This window comes from Hippoglossus hippoglossus, chromosome 16, assembly GCF_009819705.1.
Source record: "Hippoglossus hippoglossus isolate fHipHip1 chromosome 16, fHipHip1.pri, whole genome shotgun sequence".
In the NCBI taxonomy this organism is placed as follows: Eukaryota; Metazoa; Chordata; class Actinopteri; order Pleuronectiformes; family Pleuronectidae; genus Hippoglossus; species Hippoglossus hippoglossus.
The window spans coordinates 26,173,482-26,192,440 of NC_047166.1; the positions used below are offsets into that span (position 1 = coordinate 26,173,482).

Genomic DNA, 18,959 nt, shown 5'->3' on the forward strand with positions numbered 1-18,959 from the left:
GTCTGAGTATATGTGATCTGAAGCTGCTTGTCGAATAGCACACAACACATTCTATCATTGTGATGTTAAAAAGATAAAGGAGTGTGCTGTGTATTGTTTGCTGCTCATTGAACTCCAGCTGCGTGGTGACTCCTCTTCTACATGAACAGTATAGATGTTGTGATGTGCAGAGCATCACCAGGTCAGATATCAAGACAGTGGACACCTACACACCTCTCATCAAATACAAGGCCACGTTTAAATTTGATGATTCCTTTATTCAGACTATGTTTATACCTAATGTTAATACATGCATTACTTTATTGAACGAATGCAAATTTGCATCAGTACAAACAATACTAGCAATCAAACTTTGATTTGATTTGGAAATGACACCAAAACATAAAATGAGCCTCACTTCCATCGAGAAGCCTCGAGGCCATTGACCAATCAAACCTCAGAAAAAAGAACTTTCCAAAACACAAAGCAGTCACAGTCATGTACCTGCATGGTGCAAAATGAAATGAAATGTCTACCACAAGGTGTCAGGGTGGAGACAACAATGCAGAAACGCTGGCTAAGAACAGTTACTTTTGACCTAACACATATGATAAAGAAATGTGATTTAGCCTGTGTTATAAAAACGAATCATATACACAGTCTCATCATCAAGTAAGAGAAATGGAATGTAGCTATTCATATCAGTAAACGTCTGTTTGCCTCTGATTAATCCACCACTTTCAGTCAAAGTAAGTTATATTACTGTTGTAAAACCTGATTGAAGATGTAGTCATTCTCTACTTTCATGCTTCATTGACACGTTATATAAACTCAGTTGGTAAAGACAGAAACTGAATTTTAGCATTTTCTTTTCAACATTTCCCTCGTTTTCTCTGCTGATTTTTTAAAGCTTCATCAGATTAATACCAGTACTAAAAGTTATGGTTTTGTTTATGAACATTACAAATCTGAGTGCTTCAGAACACCCCTAATATTTGCCTATTTTGTATTAAATTACAACATCTACATGAATTTGTTTCAACAATAACAATAAACATAAAATGTTACTATAACCCCTCAGATTTGGGGGGAAATCTGAGGGGTACAAAATCTGATAACGTACAAAATACACCATAAATTGATGTTATCATCTCCCTTATACATTTTTGTTTGTATTTCTATTCCTTTTTTTACTTTTTCTTTCGTATTTGATATGAGTCATTATCACAAAATGACAACGATGTGATCAGGAGGATGTATACGTGTGTATACGTCAATGAAAAAGAAAAACAGGTCACGCCTCCTCCTGTCTGTGCCACCTGTGTAGGAACATTAAACCAATCAGCAAGGACACTTTTGTTTTGTTGTTTGCGCCGCTTCTTCCGGTTCCGTTGTTCCCTTCTCTTTAATTTAACAACTTTCTACACAACACATTCATCCATGGTGCTCGACTATGTTTAGTTGCGCAATGATTTCATTGAATGATTTCATTGGCTGTTTGAATTGAGACGTTAAATACGACCCGCCTCTTGTGGGCCCTGTTTCGTCAGTGTCCCACACGAACTCACCTGCTCCAACTAGAAAGTCCAGTTTCTCCAGCGAGTCTCAGACAACAGCAGAGAGTGGGGAGGCAGCATGGACATGGACAGGTAAGACACAAACACTCACCTAACAGTTGTTCCGTGAGAGATAAAATGCCCTAAATGCATCACAGAAACAGAGTTTACTTGATTAATATAATGGTGATGTTACAGGTACTAAAGATTTGACTTCACTCTGCATATTAAAAACTGTGCCTTTCTGGGACTGAGAGCTTGTTTCTTCTGTGCTGACTAATAACTTATAAATTACATATTTACTTATTGATCTTATTTATTTTGATCATGAAACAGTAGCTTGACACTTTCAGCACTGACTCACTATATTTTTCTGTTATTTAAATGTGGTAAATGCAAGCAGTTGTTATTCAGTGAACTTAAATAAACACACTTCACATGTAGCAGACAATTAGATGGAGGTTTGGTGAGAAACAGCCTGGGGCAGACTTGGTGGCTTGGCAGAAGAGGCTTCGGAGAATAAGTAGTGACAACATGTCTTATTGTCTCTTCCCTTTGTTCTGCTGTCCTCTCAGTAAACGGCTGGTGGTGGTGGTACCAAACGAAGCGTCAGCGACCTCGGGCAGGGTGTTTAGCAGTGATGATGAGGCGTGGAGGGGCTACCTGGAGAACCCTCTGTCTGCTGCCACTAAGGCCATGATGAGCATCAATGGAGACGAGGACAGCGCAGCTGCTCTGGGATTACTCTATGACTACTACAAGGTGAGAAAAGTGTTACATTACATAAAATAATACCAACACAGTGCATAATGATTTGTTTCTGATCCTATTTTTTTGTATCTGCTATAACCTTGTCAGGTTCCTAGGGAGAGGAGACTTGCAGCCAGTTGTGTAAAACCCACAGACCCCTCTGCTCTTGGGCCCAATAACTGTGGTAACTTGGAAATACTAGATCAGCGTCTTCAGGCTCTTAGATGCATGCCTGTCAACCTCTCTCTAAACAACAGCACCACTATAGAACACCAGGGCTCCAAGTACGACTCTACAGGCCTTACAGGAGGCATTAGAGGAGGAGATGGTAAAAGTGAAGGTGGGGTATATTTTGCTCTGGTCAAGACAGAGGGACAGAAGCCTATGGGAGAGTCCTCCTGTGGAGGTTCCTATCCAGCAGTGACCGGAGAGCAGAGAGAGATGGTTTACAAACAGAGCTGCTATGATTTGTCCTTGTCTGGATACTTGAAAGATGAACAGAGAAGCACTCCAGACAGCACATATGAGGAAGCTGTGGAAGGAGAGGTGATATTATGTCTTGCTTTACATTATTTGTACTTTTTGCTTTATGTGTCGTCGTTTCCTGTTTTCCTCTCGGAACACAATGTATATCTTCTTCTTTTACAGATGTACCAGAGAAGTCCCTCCTCAGGACCTGGGTGAGTTAAAATTCAACATGTAGAAACTGGAAGTCCAAATTATTAACATTTTGTTTGTGGGCACACAGAATACTCTGATACAGAAGTATTGAAAGATAAGACGGTAATCCTCTATAATCACTGTTTTTGTCAAGTCCCATGGAAAGAAAAAAACAACAACAATGCGTTAAATACAGCTTCCTCTGCCTTCCTCTACGCATAACACTGGAGCACTGGCTAGGGGGGGACCCCCCCAGAATGCCACTGTGTATTTCGCACACTCATGCATAGACCCCTGTCAGACTTGTTATTAACATTTGACCTGCGTGATCCAATCACAAGTGATTAGTTCAGGTCTCAAAGCCCCCAAATGTGTCCTGAGATCCGATCACTCAGATGCCATTCGAACGTGGTGTAGGAAACATATGTCCACATTCTTTTTACTGTGTGACTACAAATTGCCTCTTGGGCCACATATGGACAGTCCAGTCAGCTGGTATCCTCTGACCCACTACAGTTTCATCTGCTGGTTGTCGGCAACTTATCATCAAACTAATGTGGAAGACCTTTAAATGTCAAAGGGATATTCACCATCTTGTCCTATGCTTTAAAACATTGAATAAGAATAAGAAGTCATTTGGGGACTAATAATGGACATGGATAGAACATGAACATGAACATGGACATGAATCAAACATATTTTTACTTTTCTCAGTGCCCATACATTATCAGTATCTACACTGACTGCCACATAGTGATTTCTATTTTTTTCAAATGGGTAAAATCTTTCTTCATAGTAGCTCTAACACAGCATTAATTATTTCACTCCCTCCTGAATCTGCTCACTCTCTTTCTCTCTTGCGCTGACACACACCCAAACATTGTCATCAGACAAATCTGTAAACTCATACTGGGTTAAAATAACATAATTTCTTTGTGAATAGAAATGACGTATCTGAAATGTAACCACCTCCTCCTGTTCAACACAGCCATCATGAAAGCATACTCGTGTCATTCAAAATACTTTGGTACACCATAAGGACCCTGAATACCCTGCAACAATCACCTCTGTCCATGTAGATGTTTTGCAATTTTTCAGGCCTCCGCACTGGCCGGACACATTATGTTTTGGGATTGTCTATCCGTACGTAAATATACTGCACCGCTCTCGAGGGAATCTCCTTAATTTTGGTGCAAACATTCACTTGGACTGGATATGGGTGCCTGGGGGTCAAAGATCAAGGTCACGACTATGTCATGTTCCTGTGAATGTGAGATATCAGCATGGCCTGTAGGGAATTTCATTTCATCTGGCAAAATTTACTTGAACTCATGGATGACTTGATTAGAATTTGGTAGTCAAAGATCAATGTCACTGGTATCTGTGTTTTGCCTTTTGAAAGCGATATCTCAGGAACACCTCAAATTGTGCACATGTGTTCACTTCAGATTCTTTTGGACTCACGGATTAACTGAGTCGATTTTGGTAGTCAAAGGTCACGGTGGCCTCACAAAACACGTTTTTGGCCTCTTGAATGTGATATCTCAAGACCGCCTTGAGGAAGTTTCTATATTGATCAGTTGTCACTTGAATTTAAACATGAACTAATTAGATGTCAAAGGTAAAGGTCACAGTGACCTTTATTTGAATCTGGACTTTTTTTTTATGTAGATGGTAAAGGCACTGGTTGGGGGACGTATCCAACTGCAGTGCAATATTTCTAGTTATGTTAATGAGCTGTTCCAGGCTTTACCAAAAAACAATTCCACCAGCTTGATTGTGTGGCCATTGATACATTTTTCTGATATGATTATTTGCATATAGGGTGGGTAAGTGAAATCTGATCTAGGTACTCACAGCACACACTTTAATGCCAGATGTGAACAGACTAACATTACCCTGTCCACTGGTGATCTTAATACTGGGTCTGAACAGGTTGGTAATTGTTGCTGACATCAGTGATGTTTTAAGTTGTTTGATAATTAGAAAAACATAGAACGTTACTTGGGCTAAATCTTAAAAATGAATTGGTGTACTTTTTATTTTTTATTAAAGGTGATACCGTTTGTTCCCATTTTTATTTGCACTCATGTCAATTATTATTATTATTTTATTTATTATTTTATCTGTGGAGATGTTCCAGATGTGCATCTTAATGAGGGGTTGTCAGATGGTTCCACACATGCTTGTGTTCTTACAGCAACAGTTTCCAGTACAATCTGGAGGCCAGCATGTCGCTGCGGCAGGGAGAGGGACCCATGGCTTACCTGAACCGGGGACAGTTCTATGCTCTGACGCTGTCTGAGACCGCCTTCAGTTCAACCCAACGTCAGCACAGAGGCAAAGTGCGGGTGAGTCGACCTTCACCCTCACAGGGGCCTGATGGGAGCTCATGCAGTAGTGAGCAATGCACCATGGGAGGCTCTGAGCTGCAGTGGGACAGTATTGTACAGGTGAGGGAGGGGAGACAGTGTAGAAGTATATTTCTGTTAGCTTTTTGTTGGTTAGCATGAAACCATGTCCTGCTTAGAAATGTTATATTTCTTTTAGATTTTTGGCCTAATGATCCTTTATCCTGCACCGCAGAGTGTTATCATGGTCGTCTTTGGAGAAGACAAGTGCAGAGACGAGCAGCTGAAGAATTGGAAATACTGGCACTCCCGTCAGCACACTGCCAAACAGAGGGTCCTGGACATTGGTAAGATGATTGCTGTTGTGCTTGTCATTGACAGGATAGTCTCCCATAGTCAGATCTCTGCAGCACTGTGTCTTTGCTGGAGAACGGTCTGGCTGCAGACATTATCATTCTGCTAAAGGAAAAAAAAACCTTTTTGAGTTTCTTCAAACAAATCTCTGTCTTTGGTGGTGATAAGCTCAGGGTGCAGCCTCAGTGCCACTGCAAAGTCGTGTTTTTGGTGAGAGGGACTTGTTTCGGTGTAACATTTGCACTTGGAGAGGCGAGGACTGTCATTAAAATGGCAAATCTCAAAATGTAAACAGGCAGAAACTTACCTTAAATATGCGCCCAGATATAGATTACTCAGATATAGATATTTTGACACCTAAACTGCACAGAACCAGGCGTGAAAAGAGACTATGCAGGTCTAAACTCCACAGGAAGGCTGCGTGAGAATCCTGTCACATATCCTGAAGTGCAACCCTACATAATTTTAATAACTGTCAATACTCAATCCTCCCAGCTCAGTGTCGAGGGAGTCGGTAGGTCTGCATTTGCATAGATGTTAACTGGAGAAGTAGGCTGGGGCCTGGAGGAAGGCCATGTCCTCTCAGCAAGAGACAGGCCTCAACCTGTGGTTTCAAACTCTAAGGAATGAACCACAGATTTCACATTGGTGACTTTGTCTCTGGCAAGTTAATGTCAACATGAACATAGGTTGAGAGGAAATGGCAAGGGCATTATGGGAATCTGTATCTAGCTTAGCAAATTTGTCAATTTGTTGGCATAGTTATTCCGTGAGAAAATGCCAGATTATTATCCGAAATCAGTATTTCCAATTTATACTACTTTACACCTCCATCCCACTACATTTTGGAAGGAAATACTGCACCACAACATACATGTTAGAGCCATAGTTTCCTCACATATCAATTATAAGCTTATTGAATTCAATACAATTCTAAAGATGGACCTTTTTGACCCTGTGATACTTAAAAAAACAGATCAGATTCCTCTCTTGGAAAGTAATTTGGACTAAACTAGCCAACTGTATCCAAAGTAGCCTGTATGAATATAGATGTATGTGTGTACTACTATATTTGTATGTAGTACTATATTATGGAAAACTTTCACAGTCAGTAAAACTGCATTGATAAAGCAGTATTAAAATCATATACACTACCGTTCAAAAGTTTGGGGTCACCCAGACAAGTTCGTGTTTTCCATGAAAACTCACACTTTTATTTATCAAATGAGTTGCAAAATGAATAGAAAATATAGTCAAGACATTGACAAGGTTAGAAATAATGATTTTTATTTGAAATATTAATTTTGTTCTTCAAACTTTGCTTTCGTCAAAGAATGCTCCATTTGCAGCAATTACAGCATTGCAGACCTTTGGCATTCTAGCTGTTAATTTGTTGAGGTAATCTGTAGAAATTTCACCCCACGCTTCCTGAAGCACCTCCCACAAGTTGGATTGGCTTGATGGGCACTTCTTGCGTACCATACGGTCAAGCTGCTCCCACAACAGCTCAATGGGGTTGAGATCTGGTGACTGCGCTGGCCACTCCATTACAGACAGCATACCAGCTGCCTGCTTCTTCCCTAAATAGTTCTTGCATAATTTGGAGGTGTGCTTTGGGTCATTGTCCTGTTGTAGGAGGAAATTGGCTCCAATCAAGCGCTGTCCACAGGGTATGGCATGGCGTTGCAAAATGGAATGATAGCCTTCCTTATTAAAATCCCTTTTACCTTGTACAAATCTCCCACTTTACCAGCACCAAAGCAGCCCCAGACCATCACATTACCTCCACCATGCTTGACAGATGGCGTCAGGCACTCTTCCAGCATCTTTTCACCTGTTCTGCGTCTCACAAATGTTCTTCTGTGTGATCCAAACACCTCAAACTTTGATTCGTCTGTCCATAACACTTTTTTCCAATCTTCCTCTGTCCAATGTCTGTGTTCTTTTGCCCATATCAATCTTTTCTTTTTATTGGCCAGTCTCAGATATGGCTTTTTCTTTGCCACTCTGCCTAGAAGGCCAGCATCCCGGAGTCGCCTCTTCACTGTAGACGTTGACACTGGCGTTTTGCGGGTACCATTTAAAGAAGCTGCCAGTTGAGGACCTGTGAGGCGTCTATTTCTCAAACTAGAGACTCTAATATACTTGTCTTCTTGCTGAGTTGTGCACCGGGGCCTCCCACTTCTCTTTCTACTCTGGTTACAGCCCATTTGTGCTGTTCTCTGAAGGGAGTAGTACACACCGTTGTAGGAAATTTTCAGTTTCTTCGCAATTTCTCACATGGAATAGCCTTCATTTCTAAGAACAAGAATAGACTGGCGAGTTTCACATGAAAGTTCTCTTTTTCTGGCCATTTTGAGAGTATAATCGAACCCACAAATGTGATGCTCCAGATACTCAACTAGCTCAAAGGAAGGCCAGTTTTATAGCTTCTCTCACCAGCAAAACAGTTTTCAGCTGTGCTAACATAATTGCACAAGGGTTTTCAAGGGTTTTCTAATCAACCATTAGTCTTCTAAGGCGATTAGCAAACACAATGTACCATTAGAACACTGGAGTGATAGTTGCTGGAAATGGGCCTCTATACACCTATGTAGATATTTCATTAAAAACCAGACGTTTCCACCTAGAATAGTCATTTACCACATTAACAATGTATAGAGTGTATTTCTGATTAATTTAATGTTATCTTCATTGAAAAAAACAGTGCTTTTCTTTGAAAAATAAGGACATTTCTAAGTGACCCCAAACTTTTGAACGGTAGTGTATATTCTCAGCAGAATCAAAATGATTATTTTTGATAATTGAAGTATATTTGCTTCAATATCTGTATACTTTTAGTAAAGTGGGATTTTGAATGAAGTACTTTTACATTGTTTTTATCATTGCTTGTGTCCTGACATGTCATAATAAGGGTTGACACCAAACTTCCCTGAACCCAAAAGTGTTTCCTCTGATCTTCACTTCTCATGCAGCCGACTACAAGGAGAGTTTCAGTACAATTGGGAATGTGGAGGAAATTGCCTACAATGCTGTCTCTTTCACGTGGGACGTCAGTGAAGAAGCCAAGGTAAATAACAAGCAAAAGAAGAATTGTGAGATTGTACTGTGATTAAAAAGCTGTTTTTCAATCTTCACTGGATAACCCATAATGACAAAGTGACAAACTTTATTAAATGTATAAAACAAAAACTGAAATATATTATTTATTTATCTCTTGCTTATTTGCTGTGGCTCTCCAAATTATGGTCAGGTGCATCCCAAGCTATGAAGTCCAAGGAGATCTCTGTAGAAATTTGCGATAAAATAGCGGCAAGCTATGAGGTATAAAATCATTTCTAAGGCTCTGAGCTTTCTCAGAAGCACAATTATCATAATAATTGGGAAATTGAAGAAGTTTGGAAACGCCAGGACTCTTTCTTGAGTTGGTCATCCAGTCTAAATGAGGACAAGAAGGACCCAACGGTTAATCTATCAGAGCAGAGATGGAAGAACATGCTGAATGGATGAGCACCAAAGCGACACCTCATCTGTCACACATTGTATGGTGGAGTTAAAGAACTCTGAGAATGTATGGAAAACTTTCTCAGCTCTGATTAAACTAAATTTGAACCCCTTGGACAGAAATATGTCTGGTGAACACCACGTACTGTTCATCACCTGGCTGATAGCCTCCCTGAGGTGAAGCATGCTGGTGGCAGTGTCAGACAGAGAGACTGGTCAGTATTGACCCTAACATGGGGTCAAGTCCAAAAAACACATCCAGCATTTCCCATTAGTAAGTCAATTGCATTTTTTCAACTGACCCTCTATATGGTTGACAACTTTAAATTTTTATTTTAATAATAATTGTATCTAGTTTCTGCATTACTAAACAATTTAGTACAGACCTTCAAATTCCCCTCAGGATGAACATTAGTGACTTTTCATCAAGTTTTCCAGTACTACAATACCTGCAAGATGTGTGTACCAATATCTGTAAAACATTCTCATTAGCCTTAGCCTCTTTCTTGTTAACAAGTGGCTGCATGCTCACACTCTAAGGTTAGGCTGTAAACATATAAACTTATGCTAAACAAAATGATAAGAAAATGATCAGCGGCCAATGGCTCAATATAAAAGCCTTTTTAGCATGATTTGGTCTAAGTGTACCAAATTAGAGATTTCAAGATGATCCTTATCAGGCCTCTCTTAGCCATACTGACTAACACAGGACTAGGGCTCACTGTAAACACGTCTGTTATTGTGAGGAAGTATGCAGGCTCACATGTCTCCACTATCACTTCCCTCCTCTCTCTGTGCCACAGAGACATTTCGGTTTCCATTATTATTAAATCCGAATCAAATTGTTGTTTTTATCCCAATCATTTGTTTTGGCATGGCTTTGCTGTTGCCAGGCAACAGTCATCACCCCCATTGTAAATTAGTGTGAGATGTATTGATAGGGGAGATGAGCCGCTTCCTGCAGGACCTCTCTGTTTTGTTTGTGCCTGGTTGAGCGGACAGCAAAAAACAGCCACTTTATTCTGCCCTCATGAACTCGTGAACACACACACACACACACACACACACACACACACACACACACACACTTGCAGCAATGCGTTTACCACTTGTGGAGATTTTTAAATGGCTTGGGTCTGTGGAGGTGTGGATTTGCAGATGTGTGTAGGAGGCTCGTTTGTGCTCCAGGCCTTCCCAGCGATCAGCCCTCTCCACTGCAGGTTCCAACACGATGCTGTTGGTGCTTGCATAGTGGGAAAATCGCTGTGGAGCCACGGGGAGGAATCTCTACCGTTATCTGTCTTCACCGACCTGTTGCTCAGGCTGTTGATCCTGTTTAACTGGAGGATTAATGTTGGTTTACATGATTTGGCTTTAAAAAAAACCTTGTCATCCCTCATTGGTAATCTTCTCCATAATGTTATTTAATATGTTAGAATAACCATATGTCAAAAGGTGGTCCGTGGACCACTGCCAGGGTGCTCGTGAAAAGTTTCCAAATTCATCCATTAAAATGATCATGATATATTGATAATTAGTGTTGACATGGTTAAAATATTTTTTATACATGTCTAACATCTTTCAAAGATATTTAACCTGTGTTGTTCTTTGGGCTATGTCAATTTATTTCAAGGGTTGTTTTCCCTGGAAAACGGAGAACATCTGGTTCAACGTGTACACTTTACAGTTTGAAGTGGTTCAATATTTGGTTGTGATTTTGAAATTCAACTGCTAAGCAGCTCCACTCTGCTTCATCAGGTCAGGAAGAATATTAAACAACTGGCAATTCAGTTGGTTCAGTGCCGATGTTACACTTTCCTCTCAGTCGATATTTCCATATTTCCAAATTTCAAGCTTGTTTGTTGGCATGTGAAATATTTTCCATAAGTAATGTGTTGAGAAGTGGTGGAGTTGTCTTGGCTGAGTGTTGATTCTGGGGCTGCTGCTGTTGTGACTCAAGACCCTATGACCCTTTAACTTGTCACTGCACATTTTATGAGTCAGGTCAAGATTCACAACAACAGGTTATACAATTATACATCAGCTGATAAGAGGTGAATAATTGGTTTTAGTTGTTAGAAAAAAGAGTGATACCTTTTCAATATCAACTGTAATACACCATCTGCTAGTGGGAGAAGATCAGAGCTCAGCCCATACACCCTGTTTGACTTCACATCTCATTCAGACAAGAATAAATGACGGACATCACTTTTTTATTCTTTACTTGTGACCGATCAACTAGTTAGGTAATTTAAGGTTTCAGATAAGATAGTCAGATGTACCCAGACAGATGATCTCATGTATGTTCATGTTCCATTATGTTTAATTGTTTATTTAAACTATTTAAACATTGATATGCCTCTCAATTTATGGCTGACACTGTCGTTTCTCATGAGGGTTTTATATATTGTTACTTTGTTGATGTGCTCTGTTACACGCAACATCGATTGCACTTCTGTCCATCCAGTGAGAGGGATCCCTCACTTGTGACCCACTCAGAGGTTTCTGTTATTTTCCTCCATGTTAAAAGGCTTTTTGTTTTTGGTAGTTTTCCATACTCTAGTTGAGTGTTAAGGGCAGAGGATATCCCACTTTATACAGATTGTTAAGCCCTATGAGGCAAATTGTGATTTGTGAATATGGCCTATACAAACATTTAATGTGACATGTGTTCATTGCTATAAGCTACATATGAACTTACTGTGCACTTTACTAGGAGCATGTGTCCACTCATGCATTCATGCAACTATCCAATAGGCCAATTGTGTGCCAACACTGCAATGCATAAAATCATGCAGATATGAGAGGTGCATTGATTCCCAACACTAATGCATGATCACTGTGATAAACATCTCTTCCACTGCTTGTGTCAAAGACTCCTCCAGAAATGAAGCCTGCCCTCTGTCTTATGTTTGTTTCTCAGGTCTTTATCTCTGTGAACTGTCTGAGCACAGACTTCTCCTCGCAGAAGGGCGTGAAGGGGATGCCTCTGATCATCCAGATCGACACCTACAGCTACAACAGCTGCAGCAGCAGACCCATCCACAGGGCCTTCTCCGAGATCAAGGTTTTCTGTGACAAGGTGAGGAAGGCTGCCGGCACAGTCCACTGCCTGGTCGGGCCAATGATTAGAGAATGGTTCAATTCTTTACTTTTACTCTTTGTAAGCATTCTGCACTTCATGTCATTGTAACCTGCTGCTGTTTTGCAGGGTGCTGAGAGGAAGCTTCGTGATGAGGAGAAGAAACATCTCAGAAAGAGGGTGAAAGGTAAAAAATTAAGTTTTTCCTTCCTTTATTTGCCAGATAATAAAATTATATTAATTTCCATTATGTTTATCAATGATTAGTCACCCAGCTTGATTAGAATTTTGCCGAAATGAGGTTGTAAAGCACTTTCTGGGAAATCATGAAATTGAATAGAGAGGACAGTCAGTGTAATCAAACCTGATGGGGCCTTTACTTGGACTTGTTGCCTGGCAACAGTTGCTGAATTCACACTCTCTGGGTATTAGGGAAAAATGGCAGCTCGGGGCCAACCTCTAACATTAAGAGGACTGACTGCACGCTGTTCAAAGCCATGACCGACCTGGACTCCCAGCCTGTCCTCTTCATTCCTGACATCCACTTTGGAAACCTGCAGAGAGCAGGGCAGGTAACCCTTTCTGTGTCTCTCTCACACACACACACACACACACACACACACACACACACACACACACACACACACACACACACACACACACAGACACACACACACAGACACTGTTCTGGTGCAGTGTGATTCATAATGTTTTTTTCTGCTATTTGCAGGTGTTTGCTTTTAACACAGAGGAGGTTGACAGAGATGGGTGAGTATTATCAGTGCTGTTATTTACACACAACTGGTTTTCTCTAAATGTTCATGTGTTGCACATAAATCAGTGTGATAAGAATGACAAAAAATGACAGAAACCATCTTTAAGAAAAATGTAACAGGTCCAGGGGCCATCAAGATAATTTGGGGAGCTGTCATGTCGTCCATCTTTATCGATCAATCAATCAATCAATCAAATTTTATTTGTATAGCCTATATTCACAAATCACAATTTGTCTCATAGGGCTTTAACAAGGTGTGACATCCTCTGCCCTTAACCCTCAACAAGAGTAAGGAAAAACTACTAAAAAACCCTTTTAACAGGGTAAAAAGAAGTAGAAACTCCCAGGACGGACAGAAGTGCAATGGATGTCAAGTGTAAAGGAGAACATCATCAAGATAAGGGTATTTGCAGCATTGATTAGAATAAACACTTTGTAGCATAATGGAAGGTCAATTAATTGATGGATTGTCAGTAATGGTCGAGTAGCTGAGGAGAAATATTGTATATCAAGCAGTCTTGTTGTAATCATAGTCCATGGTCAGCAGCCACCACGATCATGATCCACTGCTGCCATCAGGATCCACCATCAGCTGCCACCTCGATCGTGGTCCACCACCACTATCAGATGCCAACACGATAAAGGATCCACCATTACGATCACAATCAGCCAGATTTATATCCACTTAATGATGCTGCTCAACAAACGTGACATAGTTTGACTTTAAATGGTGTCTGTATGTTTATGTACATATGTCAGGAGTGTTGTGGTGAAGAGGATGTCCTGTGTTGATGAGGAGGCTGTCTGTCCCCCTAAGAAGTCCAGAGTAGACCATGGAAGGAAAGGTTTGTCTTTTGCGTTCTCAATGTTTTTGTTGCATTTGAGTAAAAGATATAACTGCATATAAATATTTGTTTGTCTTGTTTACCCTATGCCCTATTAGTCCTCCTGTATGTGAGGAAGGAGTGTGATGAAGTGTTTGATGCCTTAATGCTGCACACCCCAACACTCAAAGCACTGATTGAGGCAGTGAGTATTAAGAGTTGTACTGTCATGAGGTTTTAACTGCAGCATAGAACATGTTCTAAACATTAGATCTATTGTGTTTATTGTAGGATTATCTTATCTTGGAAAACTAATATATTTTATTAAATAGTTCAACTTTGTTCCTTCACAGATCTCAGAGAAATATGCACTGCCTGTTGACAAGATGGCCAAAGTTTACCAAAAAAGCAAGAAAGGGTGAGTCAAACTGCCCAGAAAGGACACAAACACTAACAGGCTGCTAACATGCTCACAATATGAATGCTCACACGCTGATGCTAAGCAGATGATCTTGTTCATCATCTTTGTTATCGTTTCTGACGATATAATGTTTGAACGATGAGGACTTTCACGTTTCTGGTAGCAATACCATGATGATATCACAGGGGCAACGTAATTAACAAAGTAAACTGGCTATTCATTTTATCCATTCAAACACAATGTTCGCAATGTTAAACCAAAACTTACTGCATGGAGTGTGATCGATGTAACAGAGACATGGTCCTTGGTTTGGACTTTCATTTGTGTAATGCCCTGGTAACTGATTACAAATGTCAATCATTGTTGAGACATTTCATTTTAAGCCACAAACTAGTGGTGGCGCAAGAAAATAATCAAAGGATCACCAAAATGTCTAGGGTACATCATCTAAGAACCATGAATGTGGAAATTTGGTGCCGATCCATCCAGTTGGTCTGTATTTATACAGCACTTTTCTAGTTATGATGACCACTCAAAGCACTTCACATTACAGTTTTGCTATTCACACACACATTCATACAGTGCATCCATGTGCAACACTTTCTCTATCACTAACACACTGCTTGCACAGCCATCAGGGCCAGTTTGAGTCATACTATGGTTCAGTTTCTCCTGCATAATGGGGGAGACGGGTATTGGATGACTGCTCTACCTCCTTAGCCACAGCCGATATTCTTGATTTTAATATAAAAATACAAACAGAATATCTGACAGCGTCATCCCTGGAGTCACCTTATCAATTTGACTGACTCTGAGAATCAACCAAGTGATGTTAATGTGTGTGTTGTCTTCCTCAGGGTCCTAGTGAACATGGATGACAACATCATCCAACATTATTCCAACGAGGACACCTTCACCCTGGCTATCGAGAGCTCAGCAGACTCCTTGCGGGTGACTCTGTCAGAGATCTGACGGTTGTTTGTCACAGCTCTGTACTCTTCAGTCAGACAGAGGGTATCAGTGTGGGCTGAAGCCATGCCATGTGTAATAATTGTGAATAGTGATAACAGTGTTAGATGACAGCGCTATCATCATGGTAACAAACATTTCTGTACTCTTCACCTGCTGGAGTACGCGTCGACAACCTGCAATAAAAAGACAGGCTGACTATTAAAAACTCATGGATCTGTTTTTAGGTGGGAAGAATCTTTTGATCTTTCCTGGATACCAAGCTTCACACGTTTTCACTAGCTTCATTTCCTGACACTTCTTGTCTGTCTGTGACTGAGATGAGATCACCATAAATCATCCATCCAGCCAATTTGCTGTGGTTTCACAGGAAGAGGACAGTTGTTTTTAAATTAACAGCAGGGATGCTGTTGTTTGTCTCCTCCGCTCTTCTTCCTCTCACATCTTTCAGCAGCAGGAAGCTTTTTAATGACTTGACCCAAGCAGGTTTGTTATTTGCTGAAAGTCAGCTGTTTAAGGTAACAGCTAATTGTTTTATATGTTCATAATTATTTCTCAACTTGTCTTGAAAGTGAAATATAATCTTTATTGGTTGTCCGTCTTTGTAATTCATTTGTTTATATTTTTATATATGTTGATTAGTTTTCTGTCCATTTGCTGCCAGTGAAACAAGGGTTATCCCAGGTTGCGATTACATGCTGATCTCTCACAGTCCATAAATTACATCAGGCATGCTGTAAAATTGTTTAGCTCCCACTGTGTGTTATGTTCATTGCTTTTTCTCTCACTGAAGAGGCTGCAGTCATGTTTATGAGATCAGTTTTGTAGATATACACAACCTTGTCCAAGGCGACTGTGAGACATCAGCGCTTCAGTCTTAACTGCTCTGTCCCTGTTTCCACCTGATCCACCCACAGCTTCTCCATCCTCCACATGTGTCATGCACTGTCTTGTATTTTATATGAGCCAATAAATAGTTTTATATGTAGTCACCTGTTTTTCTTTATTTTCTAACTATTATTTGCAGTTTTATTAAAAAGATTCTGCATCTAAGTTCAACTTTGCAGCTAATGTTGTCTGATAAGACGCCATCTATCAAGGCTTTTTAAGTTGTAATTAATGGCTTTTATAAATAAACTAGAAATACTGCACTGAGGTTCTATGCCTCTACCAAGTTTGTGAGTTTCAGTCCACATACATTTTTTCCAGACTTCCACAAGGTCACTCTGACCTTTGACCACTGAACTCTAATCAGTTAATCCTTGAGTACAATTGACAACTGATACAAATTGGAAGACATCCACTAAAAGCAGAGATAAAATATACTCAAAAAGCCCAAACATGTTCTGTGAGGCCACCGTGACCTTTGACCATCCAAATCGAATCAGTTTATCTGAATCTAAAAGAACATTTGTGCGAAATTTGAAAGGATTCATTGAGTCACCTTGATCTTTGACCTCCAATTTCTACTCAGGTCATCAAAGCACTGATGGAGGCCCCTATGAGTGTTCCTGATACACCAAAACATTAGGTCACATTGACTTTGACCTTTAACCTTAGACCACCAAGATCTAATCAGTTCATCTTTGAGTCAAATTGAACATTTACACCAAATTTAAAGAAACTCCCTTAAAGTGCTTCTGAGCAGATGCATTTGTCACAGTGACCTTGACCTCCAAGATGCTTCCAGCCATTGGCTGTCGCTGGCGTGGAGGCATGAAAATATATCAGTCATAATCCAGTAAAAACACATGCAGTAATAGTGCAGTTATATTGGTATCCAATTATAATTAAATAATTATATATATATATATATATAATCCCCATTAGTAAAAATACGTTTTTTGTGCCCAGGCCCCATAAATCTTGGGGGTTAGTGGTTTAAACGGAACAGGTGCTGTGTGTGTATCAGTAAAATTTAGTTCTGAAATGCTGAAAAATATAACACAATTTTGTACTTTTCCTTACAATTAGCACCATGTGTGACATTCCTAAAAGCCAGTCTTTGTCTTGTCATCTTCCAAATTAATTGAGAAGGGCACGGCAACTACAGACAATGTTGGAAATGTGTATATGGTAAAGTGACATAGTCTGTCCCAAAACACAAACTCATACAACATGAAAAAGTTCATGACGTGATGCGTTCAGCATAAATACATCCACATTCGTGTTTGTGTGACCCATCCTGATGTTCCATTTACCTTCAGTATATTTACTGGAGCCTGCAGCTTATAAAGAGTAAGATGTAGAACAGACTGTTTCTCTCGGTGCCTTCTTGTATTGGAGGATCAAAGTCATGAGATCAGTGTGACAGAACACAGAGATCTTATCTTTTGAAAGCAACGTTTTCATCTGAGAAAAATGGCTCTGAATCTAAAGAAGGGTTTGGATGGTTTGGGTCGATCAGAGCTGATGATGATAATGCCATTTCTACCTGATCAGTAGGGGCAGCAGCGTTGGCCAATCCACCACTTTGGTCCAGACATCTCAACAACTTTTGAATGGATTGTATTTTTGTATGATTTTTGTTTATGATCCCCAGTGGATGATTAATTTGGTGATCCCCTGACATAACCACTAATGCAACAATGAGTATGACAGATGTATTAATGACACCTTTCATAATGTGAAAGCTTTGATTGTCCCAGACCTTCCAAACTCCAGTTCCTTTTCATTTTCAGATGTTGACATTTTTGTGAAAAACTGTTGGAAGAATAGAAGTTGGTTCAGACTTTATTTTTGTCTTGTGCTATTCTCAGGTTAGAATCTGATCCAGAACTTTAGATTTTGGACAAATACCTAAAAAGCTTATGATATTCCCATTAATTTGTTCTTGCAAAATGATGTGTCCATAGCAATCGAATGAATTGGTGGTATGTTTCCTGCATGTTAGCAAGCTGACATGGATTATGATGGTGGATCGCGAATCAGAGATCGGGATCTTAATGGTGGATCCTGTATCGTGTTGGCATCTGATAATGGTGGTGGACCACGATCAAGGTGGCAGCTGATGATGGATCCTAATGGCGGCAGTGGACAATGACTGTGGACTATAGTGGCATCCGATCTTGATGGTGGATCATGATCGTGCTGGCTGCTGACCATGGACTATGATTACAACAAGACTGCTTGATATATAATATTTCTCCTCAGATACTCGACCATTACTGACAATAATCCATCAATTCACTGACCTTCAGTTATGCTTCAAAATGTTTACCCTTATCAATGCTGCTAAAACCTTTATCTTGATGTTCTCCTTTACACTTGACATCTATTGCACTTCTGTCCGTCCTGGGAGAGGGATCCTCACATGTGGCTCTCTCTGAGGTTTCTACTTCTTTTTACCCTGTTAAAAGGGTTTTTTAGTAGTTTTTCCTTACTCTTGTTGAGGGTTAAGGGCAGAGGGTGTCACACCCTGTTAAAGCCCTATGAGACAAATTGTGATTTGTGAATATGGGCTATACAAATACAATTTGATTGATTGATTGACATTAGCATTCAGCTCAAAGCTGCTCATTCATTTGCAGCATCGAAAAAGTTGCTAGCATGGCTGTAGCAAAGGGCTGTTAAATTTGGTTGCTGCTATGCATAATCCAAGATTGCCCCCCACCCCTGGCTAAATTAACCACCCAGGCATTAAAAAGAGACTGTACAAATCTTAGGTACTTCATTACACTCACTACACACTAGAATACAGTGAAAATTTGTTAGCACCCCTGGTCAATGGACAA

At 40.1% G+C, this 18,959-nt stretch overlaps 1 protein-coding gene across 1 annotated transcript; it reads left to right on the forward strand.

The window, feature by feature from the left end:
- Positions 1-1,370: 1,370 nt before the first annotated feature.
- Positions 1,371-15,959, forward strand: LOC117776535 (grainyhead-like protein 2 homolog). The gene is made up of 15 exons (XM_034610520.1): positions 1,371-1,628; positions 2,111-2,297; positions 2,394-2,831; positions 2,934-2,965; positions 5,116-5,398; positions 5,532-5,643; positions 8,626-8,720; positions 12,078-12,236; positions 12,366-12,423; positions 12,669-12,808; positions 12,967-13,004; positions 13,771-13,856; positions 13,955-14,040; positions 14,189-14,253; positions 15,114-15,959. Exons 1-15 carry the CDS (start codon positions 1,615-1,617, stop codon positions 15,226-15,228), a joined length of 1,908 nt encoding a protein of 635 aa, XP_034466411.1. The 5' UTR covers positions 1,371-1,614; the 3' UTR covers positions 15,229-15,959.
- The last annotated feature ends 3,000 nt before the right edge of the window (positions 15,960-18,959 follow it).